This window comes from Mustela lutreola, chromosome 4, assembly GCF_030435805.1.
Source record: "Mustela lutreola isolate mMusLut2 chromosome 4, mMusLut2.pri, whole genome shotgun sequence".
In the NCBI taxonomy this organism is placed as follows: Eukaryota; Metazoa; Chordata; class Mammalia; order Carnivora; family Mustelidae; genus Mustela; species Mustela lutreola.
Window position 1 is genome coordinate 187,670,311 of NC_081293.1, and position 18,595 is coordinate 187,688,905.

General features: G+C 44.3%; 1 protein-coding gene across 9 annotated transcripts in view; it reads right to left on the reverse strand.

The window, feature by feature from the left end:
- The window catches only part of ATP6V0A4 (ATPase H+ transporting V0 subunit a4), a 74,231-nt gene that overhangs the window by 48,341 nt on the left and 7,295 nt on the right, over positions 1-18,595 (reverse strand). For 2 of the 9 annotated variants that reach the window (XM_059171972.1, XM_059171970.1), the window contains exons 2-8: positions 5,058-5,152; positions 4,888-4,953; positions 4,266-4,369; positions 3,877-3,965; positions 2,301-2,434; positions 1,143-1,221; positions 557-651 (exon numbers count right to left, since the gene is read on the reverse strand). In XM_059171972.1, coding sequence (XP_059027955.1) covers positions 557-651; positions 1,143-1,221; positions 2,301-2,417 — 291 coding nt within the window. In that variant the 5' untranslated portion in view covers positions 2,418-2,434; positions 3,877-3,965; positions 4,266-4,369; positions 4,888-4,953; positions 5,058-5,152. Of the gene's footprint in view, positions 1-556; positions 652-1,142; positions 1,222-2,300; positions 2,435-3,876; positions 3,966-4,265; positions 4,370-4,448; positions 4,467-4,887; positions 4,954-5,057; positions 5,153-15,049; positions 15,235-15,932; positions 16,082-16,348; positions 16,416-18,595 lie in introns of those variants that run through there. The other 7 variants (XM_059171975.1, XM_059171973.1, XM_059171967.1 and 4 more) reach the window with 6 other exon arrangements.

Consider the following 18,595-nt stretch of genomic DNA (forward strand, 5'->3'; position numbering starts at 1 on the left):
AGGGTAGTTTCAAAACCAACCAGTCGGCCAATACCAAATGCACTGATTTTTTTTTCTTTTCTTTTCCTTCTTTCTCTTTCTCACTCTCTCTTTCTTTTTTTTTCCCCCCCAGTGGAGTTGCAAGTCTCATATCTCTGTTAGAGTATCTTTATTTATACCACTAACAGCTTCAAAAATGTCAAGAATCTGAAGTTATCTTAAAAGGAAAAAACAAACCCAGGCAGAGATAAGGCTTGGCAGTGAAGCTTCCCCACCTACCTTCCTGCCTCCTTCAGTGGGCCCTTCCTCTTCTGAGGATAAAATATCCAATTTTTAAAATCAAGCTCTGCAGGGCTTCCAAGATCTGGCTCTGCCTACTTTTTGACATCCTCTCCCACTGCCCAGCCCTCCCTCCTTCCTCCACTACCAGCTCTAGAAGCTTCTAGATGGCACGGCCATGTTTTCTTTCTCTCTAAGGAACCTTGTACATGGCAGTCAGTCAGGGTTTTAGAAAAGGAAGTAGAGAGGAAAAGAAAGAGGGAAGGCTGCCGGCTAGAATGTTCTTGGCGCAACCTACCTCCAGCGTAATCATTTCCCGAGGAAGAGGGGTCGGTGGAGGCCTCTCAGGCAATTGAGGCACAATCTCATTTTGCATCTCATCTTCCAGAAAACCTATGGGATGAAACCCCCACCAGAAGGCCCAAGGTGATTGTGTTTTCTTTCTTTTTTTTTTTTTTTTTTAAGATTTTATTTATTTATTTGACAGACAGAGATCACAAGTAGGCAGAGAGGCAGGCAGAGAGAGAGAGAGAGAAATAGGGAAGCAGGCTTCCTGTGGAGCAGAGAGCCCGATGCGGGGCTTGATCCCAGGACCCTGAGATCGTGACCCGAGCCGAAGGCAGCAGCCCAAACCACTGAGCCACCCAGGCGCCCCGGTGATTGTGTTTTCTAACCTGAGAAATGGATCCAAGCAGACAACCGACTTTTAGCCGGCTCAGCTGCCCCAATTGTTCCCGGGACCTGCCACATCATCTGGGTCCCAACCCTCCCTGCCCTACGCTGTCCCAAGAACACTTTGCCCCTATTCACATAGGGACATGTGGGTTATAATCCATTTCTGCAATCCAGTTCCCATTTAGACAGTAAACAGAAAATTGGCTTACGGAGGATTCTCTCCAGGGACTCACACCTCCTCACTTCATTCACAAATTTCCTTTGGAAGCTGTTCACATTCACATTCAACTAGAGTGGGGAGAAACCAGAAGACCGTCGGTATCAACAGCCATCAACGTGTTCCCTTTGGTTTATTTTGTTGTTGTGTTTTTTATTCTGTTTTGTTTTTTGTTTTTTTAATGCTGGAAAATGTTGCTGGAATCACTTTAGGAAATATTTCCATGCACAAGACGTGAGTTACGGGCAAAAACCTTGATAGTCTCACATCTCCAAATGTAATTTGGGGTTATTCTTAAATGTTCTTAAATTCTTAAATGTTACTCTTAATCCCCCAAATGCCTCAGCTCTAGCCTTCTTACACTTCTAAGAGACAGTCCTCCCACTGACACGGTTTCCTTACTTTAAGCGGCATTTATATCCCAATGAGCCTTGAAAGCCTCAGTGGAATCATGAATGCGAGAGGCTCTTGAAATTGCATAGCTGCTTCCAAAATTACCACAATCATCAACAAAACCGCTTCCTGCCCAGTAAATGTCACTAAGGAGCTACCCCTCATCGGGTCCTATGCTAGGAACTCAGGATGCAAAGACCAAGTCATAACCCTTCCCTGCAGGGGCTTAGTTTTGACCGTGATCTTGGTGAGGAATTGGCAAAGAGTCCAATTTTCTAAATCAGATTCAGAAAAGCTTGGTAAGGAAACCACTTCTGGGAAGTGATACCCCAACATCACACTCAAGACCATGTGGCCCTAGGATAACCACCATAGAGAGACGGTGCGCCGCTGGATACTTCATCCTCAGACTGACTAATTAGGAAGTCCTGGTTTCTGTCCTTGGAACAAGGTTTGGTAATCTACAGGCCCATCGGAGAGATCAAATCTTCGAAGACACCCCTTAGGAAAGAACGTATAATGCCGTCTAACAAGTACTGACTGTAGTAGGGCTTCAAAACATTTCTAGAGAGGAGATACATAAGCAGGAAAGGAGAACAGGTATGCAAATCACTTGCTCAATGGTATCCCACATCTTAGCCAGAACAACTAGAACCAAATGGAATTCCATCTACCCCGGCTCACGGCTCTGCTCCCTGCACTTGGTTCACTACGAAAAAGTGGTGTGAAAGTGACATTCCAAGAACGCAGCACCTACATCTTTGAACTGAACCAATCCGAGCTCCCCAAGCTCAGCCACACAGCAATAGGCAGCCTCCACCTGGAGAAACAGCTGGGACAAACACATCTCCTCACTGCGAAACACGGACGCCATCTTGACACAGCCTTGGTCTGCGGGAGAAAAAGATGTTGGAGAGAATAAGGGAGTAGAAACCTTAGATCGAAACTGGCTTTTGTTGCATTATATTCATATCCAATGTGAAAAAAAAAATCCAACAGGAAGGGCTCCTAATTTTTAAAAATATAAACAAAAACAAGATAGCACTTTTCACTACCTACTGGATTGGCGAAGGATTAAAAAATACGATTATAAACTCCTGTTGTAGATGGTACAAGAGAGCAGGCATTTTCATACACTTAGTACTTGAAGTGTAGGTTTGTGCAGCTTTTTCGGAGGGCAATATGTCAGTGTCTATCACATTTTATATTACTCATACCCATGACCCCGGATTTCCGTTGCTCCTCATCCAGACCAACTTGGAGATATATGGGAAAATGGATGCACAAGGATGTTTCTGATAACATCGTATATAATAATTGTAATAAATGAATCTAACGTAGATATCCATCACCAGGAAAGTGATTAAGCTGACCTCCAGAACCCAGTGCAGTCAGCCAGAATGAAGTAAATCTGTATGTCCTCTATAGGGAAAAAGAGGACATCCAAGGTCTTCTCATCCAAGACCCTCTGGACTGTGCTGCCACTGCCAAGACAAATTGTTTGCCCCAAAGACTGACCTTCCGGAAGAACCAGCACACCTCCAGAATGGGCCCCCTTTGCTCATTTCATTTTATAATGTATACAGTAGCTACTGTTTGCCAGACACTGGGTTTATCCCTTCCCTGCTTTAAGTTTTCTATTATGTCTATTTCTCATAAAATAACGCTAAAACCCTCATTTTGTCCAACAAAAAGGCTGCATATCTGGCTTCTGCCTACCCCTCTAGCTTCATTTCTCTTGACATTGCTCTCCAGACACACGGAACTTCTCCCAGAGCTCCCTCTTGCCTCAGGACTTTTGTCCACGCTTTCCCCTAGATCTAGAACCTCACTCTGCCCCCTACCCGTATCCCACACACCCAACATAATCCTGTCATGGGAGCCTCCCACACACCCAACATAATCCTGTCATGGGAGCCTCCGTGTCAGGACCCTCTTCCTCCATAAGCCCTTCCAGACCACCACCAACACTAGGTGAACCAAGCACCCTCAGAATAAAAATCCCAGAATATAAATCGTCAGCAATTACTTATTTAACATTTGTGTTGCCCACTAGCTAGTAAATTTCATGAGGTTAGAACGACGCCATGTTTTCCATTCTGTCACCAGCCTAGCTCAGCCACAAAGCCGATGCTCAGAAGCTAGCTCCCAATGTACTGGTTAGAACCCAAACATCTGGCCTTCACCTCCATTTTTTGCCTTTTGACACCTAGATGAATTAAAACTTTTCATACTCCCCCCTTCTGGTAAAGAAGGCCATGTTTCCATAGAAGAGAGACAGACATACATTAGTACCAAGCTGACCAAGAACCCAGGGTGAAAAGCCTTCTTACCCCAGCTTTGTCCCAGCAGGTCCTAGGCAGGCATCTGCAGTAGGGCTGCCGCTCTCAGTGCTTCCTCAGACCAACCCCCTCATGCCGCCCTGGACCAGAGGTGTTTGGTCAGGGCTTGTGAGTGGCAGGCCGGGACCAGCCTGGCTTGGGGGTTCCTCAGGTAGCTTCCCTGCGGCCACCAGCCCCTCCCAGGACTCCTCCTCCCCAGGTGCTCCCGAGCCCAGAGCGAGCTCTGTTGTATCAACACCTGCCCGTGGGCGAGGACAAACCTGCCTCACCGGCCAGCCCTGCTCAAACTCCCTCCCTCCCCCAGCCACCTGTGCCCAGGGCCATGACCTCGGGGCCCCACCTGGAAGCGGTGACTTTCTTCTCTAAGGAAAATAACTCACCCGGCAGCCAGCAGAAGTTTTGGGAAAGGTTTCTAGAGGCCTTCGAAGGGCCCTAGAGACGACCTTCCAGCGTGTCTATGAAGCACACCAACCACTCCTTGTCACTGGAAAAAATGAAGTCGTTCTGGAAACGAAAAGAATATCGCGCCCCCCATCCTCACCATGTCTTCGAAAACACTTTACTTTTAAAAGAGAATCCACCGATGACAAGTCCGTAGCGAAAAGTCACACTTCGGGCCTGACCCAGGTAAACAGAGTCAGGGCCACACGTAGGAGTCACCCTTCACTCCTATTCCTGTCTTCCCTGTTTAGCGGGGTGGGCGGGGGGCTAAGGAGCGAGGGGTGAAGCGGGTACAGCCACGTCTCCTGGTTCAGGGTAAGTTCCTCTGCAGAGGTCACTTCATGCCCATTAATGAGCTCGGCACGGGGACAAATCCCCACACGCACCCACCCGGGGTGCCTGGAAGAGGTACCCTAGAATGAAAGGGGGGCTATTTTTTGTTTGTTTGTCTTTGACTTTTTACTGGGAAAAAACTGAAGCCCCTGCGAAAGTATAGAGAACTCGAGAAGGAAGCCCCACGGACAGCATCGCCTGTTGAATTCTGTAATCCAGTGCACTCACCCAGGCCAAGTTCTGAAGGCTGAACTCAGGAGCGACAAGGCAGAGCTGAAGGGTTAGCACGGAAGACTACAAGGAGAATGACCAACGCTCGTTCTGCCTCTCTCGTCAGGGGAAGTTGAGGCAAGGGGGAGCCCCCCACAACCGATGCCCCTGCCCCTTCCCCTACCCACCTCTCATTCTGCTCTTCTGCCCAGCTGGGGGTCGCTGTGTCTCCCCCTCTGTGGATGGGGCAGCTGTCCTCAAACGTCCCAGGGCCCAGGAATCACTGAAGGACACAGAGAGAAAAAGCACATCTTGAGGGTTAAGAGCAGAGTTTAGAACCAAACTGCCTGCACCGGGATCCCAGCTCTCATTAACCCTGTGCGACCCCGGGGAAGCAATTTAACCCCAGGTTCCCAGTGCCCTTCTCTGCAAAGTATAACAGAATATTAGTTATTGTGAATGTAGAAGTATAGGAGGGAGACTGTATTTCAAGGCTTGCTTTTTTTTCCTCCTAAAAGCCCTAAGTGGAGGGTACAGATGTGCAGCACATTCATAGGACTCCTCCCAGACAATAAATTAATACAATCTGTCAAAAAGGCAATTTGCATATCCTCAGACCCAGTGATCCCACTTTAGGAACTTCATCCTATGAGAAAATTTTTAAGGTGGTATAATGTCTGTTGCAGCATCCTGTGTCCTAAGTGTGTAACCATAAATGACCTGAATTCTTTCATCCATCCAATAAATATTTATTGAGAGTGTACTATGTGCCGCTCTGTTCTGGGCTCTGAGGACAGGGCAGTAAGAGACAAGGTCCCTTCCCTCATGAAGCTCGTGTCCAGAAGGAAAGAGACAAACAGTAAACAAGTAATAAATTAGCAAGATATTGCAGATTATGAAAAGAGCCAATTATAGAAGGCTAGGCTTCAGAGAAAGGAGGAGAGGCTACTTTAGATTAGCAAACTCCGCTCTGGAGCTGAGGTTTAGAGGATTAAAATGAGCCCGGCTTGCAAAAAAGGAGTTGGGGGAAGGGAGCCAGGCAGCAAGGAACAGCCAGCCTTGCAGGAGCTCATCCCCATAGCTAAGGTATCTCTTGAGTGGCCCCCCATCCCGCTGGGCATTGTCCCTATGCCTGCAGAGCACATTTCATTACTTTACATGTGTGTCAATCATGTCATCTTTTCAATAACCCTATGAGGTTGGCGGTGTTCTTAGTCTCAAGTCACATACGAGGAAACAGAGGCACAAAAAGGCTAAGTAAGTGGCAGGAGGTCACACAGCCGCTCAGGACAGGTCCTCTAATGGCACAGTCCCTGTTTGCACCTGTGCAAGGTGTTGTCTCACAACATGTTCAAGCAACGGAAAGGAAGCCAGTGTGGCTGGGGCAAGTGTGTCAGAGCAGAGCAGGAACCAAGCCAGGGACTGTTCTGAGGGGCCGATAAGAAATTTGGATTTTATTCTATTCACACTGGGAAGCACTTAGAAATTTTGAAGCAGGGGAATGACATTCCTTACTTGATTCGCTTTTTTAAAAAAATCTCTGACTTCTGCTTCTGGAAAGATGGAGTCGAAATACTTTTTCTTCCCGATAAGTAAAACAGAAAATTCTGAACATTATATACATAATAAATATTAGAAGGCTCTGATAGGTAGAGAGAAGACCTTTTAGGAAACTCAGGGTCTGAGAAATGACAGAGGTGAATTCTCTAGGGTTTCTTTTGCCTATTACATTCTAGGCTTACAGCAAGATATGCAGATAGAAAAAAAAATCCCAAATAAAGCCTGTTCTCTCTAGCCAAGGGATAAGGAAAGGGACAGCCTAGCAAGAAAGAAGACTTCCAGATAATAATCACTCTAATTCAGACGAACACCACAGAAAAAACTGTGGTCTCATGCCCCCTCATGCCGGCAAAGCCCAAGTAGAAAGCCCAGACTTCTACCCTCACCCAGATGAACCAACGTGACACCCCTAGTATTATGTCAGAGAAGGCCAAGTGCAGAGTCTGAACTCCCAGTCCCACCCTGTGATAATAAGGCGCCCCTTCTTAGCCTCGTTGGGTGGTATCAGAAGAGATCTAATGAGGGCGCCTGGGTGGCTCAGTGGGTTAGGCCGCTGCCTTCAGCTCAGGTCATGATCTCAGGGTCCTGGGATCGAGTCCCGCATCGGGGGGTCTCTGCTCAGCAGGGAGCCTGCTTCCTCCTCTCTCTCTCTCTGCCTGCCTCTCTGCCTACTTGTGATCTCTCTCTGTCAAATACATAAATAAAATCTTAAAAAAAAAAAAAAAAGAAGATATCTAATGAGAACTTCCCCGACTGTCCATCTGTAATGGGACCACCCCCTCACTGGGGCATGGAGGTCTTGTGAAGAGGAATAACCAGGCACTCCTCTCCTCCCAGAGAGGGTCATATCAACAGAGGCCTATTGAATAGAAGAATAAAGAAGGAGAAACTACTCAAGCTGATTTCAAGACTTACTGCACAGCTGCAACAGTCAAAACTGTGGTTCCGATGGAAACATAGACACACAGTTGAATGCAAGAAAATAGAGAACCCAGAAATAAACCCACAACACAAGTCAGGTCAACTGATGTTTGACCAAGGTGGATGCGTTTCAGTAGAGGAAGGACCACCTTCTCAGCAAATGGTGCTAGACCAACTGGACATCCATGGGTTAAAAACAGAACCAAGACCTAAACCTCATACCCTCTACAAAAATTAACTCAAAACGAATCATAAATTTAAAACGTGAAACTAGGGGCACTTGGATGGCTCCGTCAGTGAAGCATCCCACTGCTGATTTTGGCTCAGCTCATGATCTTAGGGTTGGGAGATCGAGCCCCAAGTCAGGCTTCTTGCTCAGTGGAGAGTCTGCTTGAGATTCTCTCTCACCCTCTGCCCCTCCCCTCCTCCACATGTGTGAAAGCCCATGCTCTCTCACTCAAGGAAGGAAGGAAGGAAGGAAGGAAGGGAGGAAGGAAAGAAAAGAAAATGTAAAACTATAAAACTGAGAAGAAACATAGTAGAGCATTTTCAGAACCAAGGGCTTAGTGAAAAATTCTTAGATAAGACATATAAAATGCAATCCATAAAACAAACCAAAAAATGATACAAAAGTTTTCTATGCAAAAGATCCTGTAAAAAGGATAAAAAGAGGGGAGCCTGGGTGGTGTCGTTGGTTAAGCATAGACTCTAGGCTTTGGCTTGGGTCATGATCTCAGGGTCATGGGATTGAGCCCCAGGAAAGGTTCTGCAGTCACCATGGGGTCTGCTTAAGACTCCCCCTCCCTCTGTCCCTCCCCCTGCCCTCTCCCCACTCACATGCTTTCTCTTAAATAAATAAATCTTTTTTTTTTTCTTAAAGGACAAAAAGACAAGCTAAAAGACTGGGAGAAAATATATGTAAGCCACATATCTGATAAAGGACTCAACTAGATAAAGAAAACTGAAGTTTTCAAACTTCAACAGTAAAAAATCCAATTGGAAAATGGGCCAAAGCCATAAAGAAACATTTCACCTAAAAGGATGCACCGATGGTAACTAAGAGATATTCAACATGACTAGCCATTATGGAAATACAAATTAAAACCATGATGTGATACCAGTATATACCTATTAGGACAGCTCAAATAATAAATTGTGACAATTCCAAACACCGGCAAAAATGTGGAGAAACTGGATCGGTCACGCGTTGCCAGTGGAAATGTGAAATGCTCTACTCTGGAAAACAGTCCAGCAGTTTTCTAAAAGGCTAAATTGGCATTTTCCTTAGGACCCAGCTGTCACACTCATGTCCTTTACCCCAGAGAAATGGAAACTTACATTCATCAAAACAAAAACCTATATATCAATCACAGCAGCTTTTTTGGTAATAGCCCAAAGCTAGAAACAACCAAAACTTCCTACTTAGGACATATCCATATGTTAGAATATTACTCAGCATGAAAAGTGATAAATTATCAATAAACACAACTTGGGTAGATCCCAAGGTGATTATGCTAAGTGACAAAAACCAATCTGAAAAAGTCACGCGGTGTATGATTCCGATCATATAACATTCTCTAACTGACAAAAATGATAGGGATGGAGAACAAACTAGCCGTTGTTCGGGATTAGGACCGCTGGGAGTGGTGGAGGGGGATGGTGTGTGTGCACAGGTCTCTGAAGGGATAATGAGGGAAATCTTCACAATGACAGGAGAGTTCTCTGTCTTGATTATGGGGCTGGCTATGTGAATTCATGCATGTGATAAAAATGACATAGACCCATATACAAGCCTTATATCATTGTCAGTTTCCCCGTGTAACCAATGGGGGAAGACTGTGTGAGGGGTATAGAAGATCTCCCTGTTCTCTTTGCAACTTTCTGTGAAATCTATAATTATTTCAAAATAATTTTTTTATTTTATTTATTTTTTTTTTTTTAAGATTTTGGTAAGAGCAAGGAAGACTTGTGCTTAGCTGTCATTACACCATGGAGAGAGGACAGAGATCAATCTCTGGAGATGTGTGTTCTAAATCAAATTAGCCCAAGAGATTTGAGCAGCCCCGGGGTGGGGGTGGGGACAGCTCCCCATCAAGAGACTAAGTTTCTTTACTGCCAAATGAAGATATTGAGCCAGACTGGTGGTTTTCAGACTGGTGCACAGAACCCTGGAGATTTTGCAGAACCCTGTTCAGGGACCACTTTGCAGAAGAAGGGAAGGATAAGGGGGTTAAATGTGTGTGGTAAAATACAGGGTAGCGGGGCACCTGGGTGGCTCAGTGGGTTAAGCCTCTGCCTTCAGCTCAGGTCATGATCTCAGGATCCTGGGACTGAGCCCCGCATCAGGCTCTCTGCTCAGTGGGGAGCCTGCTTCCCCCTCTCTCTCTGCCTGCCTCTCTGCCTACTTGTGATCTCTGTCTGTCAAATAAATAAATAAAATCTTAAAAAAAAAATACAGGGTAGCTATTAAAACAGCATGAAAAGCATTCTACTGACAAGGAAATGCGTTTTTGGAACACTGTTGAGAAAATATTTTATGAAACAGTGTATATATAGTATCATTGAATATTTTTCAACATGAATAATCCGCATAGAAAGATGTGGAAGGAAATACACTGAAATCATAACAATGGGTTGGGTTTGGATCTAGATTTATGTACTTAGTCCTTTTGTTTATTCTCTGATATTTCTGTAACAAACACATAATGCTTTTGATACAGATCTTAAACCTTGGGGACAGATGGCTTGCAGATTTCAGAATGTTCTCTATTTAGAAAGTTAAGCCAGATACAGATGATATATTATATCCCTGTGGGTCTTGGGGGCAGCACCCTGTAGTCAAAGCATGTTAATCCTTCTGTACTTAAATATTTACATTCTTACTATGAAGAATCAATAGAAATCATACCTGCCTCATGTTAATCAGGTCAGATTGTGCTGCCAAGTCCATAAAAACTGTTTTTGTTTTTAGAGTTTTATGGATTTCTGCATTGCAAATAATAGTTATTGTCCACAAAGAGAAAAACAATACAAAAAATTCTTTGGGGGAAAACTTGTCAGTCCTTAGTGATACAATGATACAAAATGAAATGGCAACTTGAGCGGGCTTCATATTCACAGCTGGGTAAGCTGTAAAATGGATATGGAAACTGATCAGAGAAGAGACAGAAGATAACAGTTGTGCAAGAGCAAAGATAGAAATAGGGCGCATTTCATTTCCATTGAGCATTACTGGTGCTTTGCCAAGCCAAAGGCTAAGCATCTACAGAAACTTCCAGAAGCGTGTCTTGATGTAACCACTTACTCATTCCGTGGTTATTTTGGAATATGTCAGGCTCTGTTTTAGGCACCAGGGTTATTTGGGGAGTACCTACAATGTGTCGGGCTCTGTTTTAGGCTCTGCAGAACAGCTGGAAACACAACCAAGCCACTGCTTTCGTGGAGCTTGCATTTTAGTAGAGGAAGGAGAGACCATATCTAAAGCAGTGGACAAGTCAACAGATACTGTCTAAGGCAGAGAAATCAAGAATAGCAATGGCAGCTTATTATCTAGAGATTTTGAAAGTAACCACAGGAAGAAAAAACTAGACAAAAGTAATCCTAAGGGAACAAAATTGCACATGGAGGGGAGCAAGAGACTTTATCGTTATTTTGATAAACTCTTTGCACCACTTGATTTTTTTTAAATTGGCATCCGTTGACTATTTTATTTAATTTTTTAAGGATTTTATTTATTTACTTGGCAGAGAGAGAGAGGCAGGCAGAGAGAGAGAGGGGGGGAAGCAGGCTCCCTGCTGAGCAGAGAGACTGATGCAGGGCTCGATCCCAGGACCCTGGGATCATAATCCGAGCTGAAGGCAGAGGCTTAACCCACTGAGCCACTCAGGCGTCCCATTTTATTTTTTTTTTTTTTTAAGATTTTATTGATTCATTTGAAAGAGAGAGAGCAAGAGAAGGAACACAAGCAGGGGGAGGGAGAGAGGGAGAAGCAGGCTTCCTGATGATCAAGGAGCCCAATGAGGTGCTCGATCCTAGGACCCCGGGATCATGAACTGAGCCAAAGGCAGCTGCCTAACGACCGAGCCACCCAGGGGCTCCCCCATTGACTACTTTAAAGAAAATCAAACATTTAATTAAAACTAAATTTTCATTGACAATAAAAGAAAATCATCTCAAAAGTACTGAGTAACTATGATGTGCCAGACAAGGTACAACATGAACAAAACTGTTCCTGTTCTGGTGAAGTCTAGCAGGACAGTCAAACATAATAATCCTAATTTCGATGGCTAATACCCAGATGAGGTTTTCTATGACCTGATGTAAGACAAAGCCCGAAGAGATAGATATAATTTAAATCCTCATTGTTGTGATTTACCTGGTTTACAGATTAGGAATCTGAGACAGGTGACAAGTTCAAGGATGCTCAGCTAGCAAGTGGTAAAACAGGGACTTGAACTCCGATAGCGCGGCTCCAAGAGCTGAGACACTCTGGGCTCAGTAATCAGATTATTAAATAACCACAGGGACAAATGTGTAATAACTGTGATGTGTACACAGAAGGAGAAAACACAGCTCTCTGGGCTGCACAACCAACTTCTTCGTTGGGGAAAGAAGTCCGGATAAATAGGGCAGAGAGAAGGAGTGCGGGGGAGTGGGATTGCACTGGCGCAGCAAGCCCAAGGAGGACAGCCACAAGCCTGGACCCTATTAAGGACTGTGGCTTTATCACAAGAGCGGCTGGTGCCCTTGATGGGTCCAGAGCCAGGGGCGGGGGTGGTAAATGCAGAGCAGGTGGGGAGGGAGGCAAGAGCCCCAGCAGGCAGAGCTGTGGTCCAGGCGAACCATAAGATAATATTTTATTTTTAATATCCTGGGGGACAAAACGGAAAGAGCACCCAGAAAGCACATCCCTGGCATATGAAGTCAGGAGAACGCTGGTGTGAGTTGTCAGCAGAATGAGCTGCTCTTTTCATAAACACCATCTTTACTTGAAGGAACAGCTGACAAGTGATGCTTATTCAGACAGAGGCATTTGGCGGATGCGTTCTCAGAGCCAATCCAAACGATTCTGTCATTTCAAAGGAAAACAACTGACATTGTTTGTTGCCAATGATGAAATTCTAACTTTCAAACCACAATTAAAATTTTAGAAAAACTTTTATGCGCCAACAGGAACTTGACAGCTTCTCAATGCAGAAAACTTTTCTGATGAGGATATTTCTGTGGGGGATATTTATAAATGTGATTTTTTTTTGAAGTGGTTGTATGATGAAATGTGACAGCATTTGCCAGATCTGCAAAACCCAGGGAACCAATATTTCCCAAATGCCCAATTCATGATGTTATACAGCCACATTTGGGCAAATGATCCATGGAAATTACACGATTAGCCAAGGGATTGTAATGAAAAGGTCAATGGTTTAGTTTCTGATTCCATATGGCACCCATGCTTTTAAAAATGACTACTTGTTAAGTTTCAGGAGAGTATCAATGAAAGATATACACAACTCCCTGAAAAGACTAGTAACATTTTTCCATTCTTTATTTATTTTTACTTTTTTAAAAGATCTTATTTATTTGTCAGAGAGAGAGAGAGAGAGAGAGAGAGCACAAGCAGGGGGAGCAGCAGACACGGGGAGAAGCAGGCTCCCTGCGGGGCAAGGAGCCCCATGCGGGACTCCATCCCACCACCCTGGGATCCTGACCTGAGACAGACACTTAACAAACTGAACCACCCAGGCATCCCCCTTTTTCCCTTTTTTCAAACTACATATTTATGTGAGGCGAGATTTTCATCACATATCTCAACAAAAAACATATAGCAACGAGTCCGAAAGTAAAAATAGATATGCAAAAGGCATCCAGCTGTCTCCTATTAAGTCAACCATTAAGGAAACTTGCAAAATAAAGCAATCCCTGCTATTCTTTTCACTAAATTGTTTTGGAAAATACTGTATTTTCATAAAAATAGGTATTGATACTAACAAAGAACAGGTTATTTCCAAGTAAGGTCACGTTCTGAGGTCCTGAGGTTAGAACGTCACCCTATGGAAACAGGGAGTGGGTGAGAGGGACACAATCCAGTTCACAATAAGGGGGAGGCAATGAAGTCTGGCCCCAGAGTGGGAGAGCCCAGAGGTCTGAAGGCAGGACGGAGAAGATGGACCAGAAACAGAGACCGAGGAGGACAGTCAGAAGAGAAGTCAAGAGAAGCAAGTGTCTCGAGAAACATGGAGTGCTGACTATCTGTCCTCTGGAGGTTACTGGTGACCTTGATGGACCTCCTGCAGGGGCAGAATTTAAAGAAGCAACTAGGGAATTGGGAAGTCAGTGGCCGGTGACGAATGCCGGATACTCTCAAACTCTCTCAAGATCTCAGGCTGTGAAAGGGAAGGAGGGAGCGGGACAGGAACTGAGGAGAAAACTGGCACCATGAGAAGACTTCACTTATTTTCTCAAGGAAGAGACAGTTGATAGTCCAAGATAATTCTGTTAGCTCCAGCTGCCCAGCACATCGGGAAACCGGCATCTTCTACCTTTCCTTATCCATTAAGTGCCTGTGAGACAATCACTTGGAATCATACAAAGATGGCTTTTACATTTCCCCGCAAGCCAGTAGTTTTCCTGTTGGTCATTGAGCCTCGTTTTTATGAGTTCTCAAAATTCTCAACCCAATACTTTAAAGGAAATTGACACCTTTGGCATCGGGTCTTGAGAAAAACAAACTTCTTAGAACAGACTCAGTTCCCTCTATTATCAAATGTTTTTGACGCTTAGGCTTTAGTGCCAATGGTCCCATTCTTTAGACAAGGCTGGAGTGCAGTGCCCTTTGGGGCCTCTTTATACTTGTCTATGCAGATCTCTGGCGAGGCACTTCTGTGCCCCGAGGACTTTCTATAAAATGGCTCTTGAGGAGCCAAAGACGTGAACACTCCACTTACACCTTCCAAATGGACATTCTTTTGAACAAAGGGCCTCCTTTGTTCCCACGTCCCAATAGAGGGCATTACAAAGGTACTCTGCTCGACCACAGGTTCAGCGGTACAAGATCACCTTACAGGAGATCATCATAATTTAAAAAACCAAAAGGGATACATGGAGAGCAAGCTAACACACTCCCAAGGAATTTAATCCAAAAATAACAATCTAACTGCAAAAGTAACAACCTGTTTTTCCAAAAACAGTGTCTAATTTTTCTGAACTGAATTCCGGCCAGATCACCTTCATTCGTGTAATGGATTGTATCATCCACCCGCCTGGCACACTTCACCGTCTGCCACACACTGACCCCGCGCCATCCACAATCCTTCCTCAGATGCATTCATAGAGGGAAAGTGCTAGAGACAGAGGGGATGATTTGAGGTTGCTAAAAAGAGAGGGAATGACATTCAACGTATACACACACGAGCAGAAAGATGCTATTTGTTGACAGTAATGTCCAAGAGCTCATGTCACTACAGCACACTGAGGTCAGTGTGATGTTTGCTCAAACCAGAATCTTCTCCTCCGAGTACTTCCCTGTCCCCTCCTGGCCGTGGACCCTCTCCAGGGAGTGTCACGATGTACAATGGTGCCCTCCAACATCAGTCTGGCCCTCAGAGTTGTTCTACAACTCAACTCTACAACCCAAGATTATTCCCTAAAAAAGAAAGAGTCCCCTGACAGCCACATTCTCCTCCCCTGCTCCATTTCATCTTACCTCCCTCTCCTCAGCAGGCGGCCGCCTCACTCCTCAGGAGAAAACCCTCCATCATGGAACCCTCCAGCTTCCTTGTCCTCCACCTCCACGTATCTTGGCCTCGTCTCTCTGCGTCTCCTTTCTCCAGAGCGGAGCTACTTCACACTCCACTCCTTTCTGTCTTCACTTGCCAAGTCACAGACCGACTGGCAGTGAGATATAGGAAAACAAAATTTCCTCATGAAGAAAACAGAATGCCTCACCGATGCATTTTACCTTTCAGACCTCCCCATTTTGCACTCAGGAGCACCTCCCCACTTAGTTGCCTTTTCCATAATAATATTTACTCCAAACTCCCTTGGGGAGGCCCTTTTCCACATGATGGCCGCCTCGACTTGCTTCTCCATTAACTATACTCTGTTGAACACAGAGTCACAGATTTGTACCTCTGGAGGAAAATGTAGAGATCATCGAGTCCAACCCCCTTGCTGTAGGGATGAGGAAATAACCCAGGGGGTGAAAGAATTTGCCTAAGGTCCGCAGGCGAATTAGTGGCTAGAAGCAGAATACGGGCTCTAGACTCTTAGAGTCTCTTCACAGCATCACTGCTAGTTTCCTGTTTGTCTCTCACAGGACAAAACATCCCTTTGCATTAGGCAATACAGGTAGCAAAACCCCTAGTAGGGATAACCTAGCTTATCTGGAGGGTCCTGGGGACCCCAGATAAAAATTTTCTCACAAAGGATTGAGGGCAACATTTCCCTGGATTTTCCCCCATGTGTCTCTCTCCCAGAGAGCTCCCACCACCTCTCTTGGGTACCATCATCACCATGGTTACGTGACCTCCCCCAAGGTCACACAGAAGAAGACAACACGAACATAGAATCTGGGACTCCTGACTCACAACTGGTTCTCCGGGCCATGGGTAGCCCAGACAAACGACAGAGAGTGAAGGAAAGTTCCAGAAGCAGCCAGAAGAACACAGCCAGAGGGAAGAAGGCCCAAAAGTGTCTGACTCAGCTCTCTGATCCTTCTTAGTTTCATGTGGACAAACTGGAAAAGAAAAATGGGCTGAGTGTTTATCACAAACATGCAGTTTATTTTCCAAAAACCTTAGCTTAAAATTACTCTTTGAGAACATACATCTCTGTTTACTAAACAAAAATGAAGCTGACCACAAGCACTGTTGGGCCAACAGAAATATTTTGTACAAACGGTAAGGCTGGGAATGAAGAAGCCAGCAATTGCCAATCATAAAATGTTAGAGCTGGACAGGCCCTCCCCTCCCACTGTATTAACTTTACCTTAAAATGCCCTTACCTTTTTGGTGCTAGTAACTCACTAACATTTCCAACAGGTAGCGCTATCCCACAGTGGAACTGGCTGCCTTAAAAATTAGAAAGAAACAGGAGTGCCTGGGTGGGCAGTCGGTGGTGTCCGACTCTAGGTTTCAGCTCAGGTCATGATCTCAGGGTCATGAGATCAAGGCCCACATCGGGCTCAGCACAGAGCCTGCTTGAGATTCTCTCTCCCTAGCCCTCTGCCCCTCCTGCTCATGCTCTCGTGATCTCGCTCTCTCTCTCTCTCTCTCTCAAAAATAAATAAATAAATCTTTAAAAAAAAACAATTAGTAAGAAACCTGCTACGTGAGTCATTGTAGCAGAAGTCCAGTAACAACCTCGAGAGGCAAGAGAGGTCAAATACAGCCTTACCAAGCTCTCTAACATACTACTTTCTTTGGAGGAGAACATTCTTACTAGTTAAGGATTGGGCCTGATGGCCTCAAGGTCCCTTTCCAACATTGAGATTCTACCTTTTTTTCTCTGTCCCATTTCTAGTCTTCTTTATGTCCTGAACACTCTGGAGTGTGACCTTCTGTTATATACCTTGGGCACTCCAAAAACAGAGGCTGTCTGTCAATAAGCAATTATCTACACCACATACAACTTGACATTTAATTAGTTTTTTTTGTTTGCTTTTTTGGTGGGGGGGTGGTTGAGGGGAGCACCTGAGTGGCTCAGTCAGTTAAACATCTGACTCTTGATTTTGGCTCAGGCCATGATCTCAGGGTTGTGAGATCAAGCCCCACACTGGGCTCTGTGCTGGGCATACAGCCTGGTTAAGAATCTCTCTCTCTCTCTCTCTCTCTCTTTCTCTCTCTCTGTGTGTGCTCTTCTCCTTCTGCCCTCCCTGCCTTTTTCTCTTTCTCTAAAACAAACAAATAAATAAATAGCACCTAAAAAAATTTTTTTTATGGAAAAGAAGATTCCTTGACATTGAAAATTTTCCCAGGCCACCTGATAAGTACTGTTAAATGTAGTCTATCTGCTCTATTGTAATTATATTGCTTTCTTGTGAAATACTCAAGATTCATTTATTTATTTTAGAGAGAGAGAGCACAAGCAGGAGAAGCTGAGGGAGAGGGAGAGAACCTGAAGCAGACTCCACACTGAGCACAGAACCTGACAAAAGGCTTGATCTCCCCACCCTGAGATCACGACCTGACCCGGAACCAAAACTCAGATGCTTGACTGGCTGTGCCACCAAGGTGCCCCTGAAATATTCTTTTTAAAAAAATGTTTTGTTTTTTTTTTTTTTTTTAATTGAAAACAAACAATCAGGGAGTGCCTGGGTGGCTCAGTCTGTTAAGCGTCTTCCTTCAGCTCAGGTCATGATCCCAGGGTCCTAGGATCAAACCTTGAGTCAGGCTCCCTGCTCAGTGGGGAGCCTGTTTCTCCTTCTGCCTCTGCCTGCTGCTCCCCTTGTTTTTGCTCTTTCTCTATCAAATAAATAAATAAAATCTTTTTAAAAAAGAGTTTAAGATGTATTAATTTGATTTTATTGCCTGATTATAAGAGTAATACATATTCAAAAAAAGAGGAATATGCACTCATTGCAGAATATCTGAAAGACCTATAAAAGTGTAAAGAAGAAAGTAAAATTTGTTGCAGTGTTAATTCTAGTTACGACCACTGCCAACATCTTGATAGGATGCTTCCCAAGCTTCTTCTTTGCATATGCATGTGTATTACAAAACTAGAATTCTACTAAATATATAGTTTCACATCCTGTTTTTTCTGCTTTGTATTATACAGCAAGTGTTTTTCCAAGTAATTAAATATCAGTGTAAAACAGTGTTTTAAAAGCTATCTTTTATCCCATTATATGCTGCTTCTAAGCTCTCATTTTCATAAATATTGTAATGTTGAGGTGGAGAATCTTGGATATGCATTTCTGTGCTCATCTCTAATTACCTTGGTGAAAAATTTTCCAAAAGAGCTGCACATAGAAGGAAAGGTTACCAAAATAAATTAACCCTTTCAAAGTCAACAACTTAGCTATAAATATCTCAGCATTGGAGACTAGACACATTGTGGCAGATTGTTGTTGGCCCCTGACTGAAGCTACCAAACCAAAAAAAACAAAAACAAAAACAAAAACAAAAACAAAATAAAACAAAACAACCATGACTCATCCTAAGTCTCAACTTATTTCTACAAACAACTGTGTGTAATTGCAATTATGCACACAATAAAAATAACCAGGTATACAAGGAAACACAGTGAT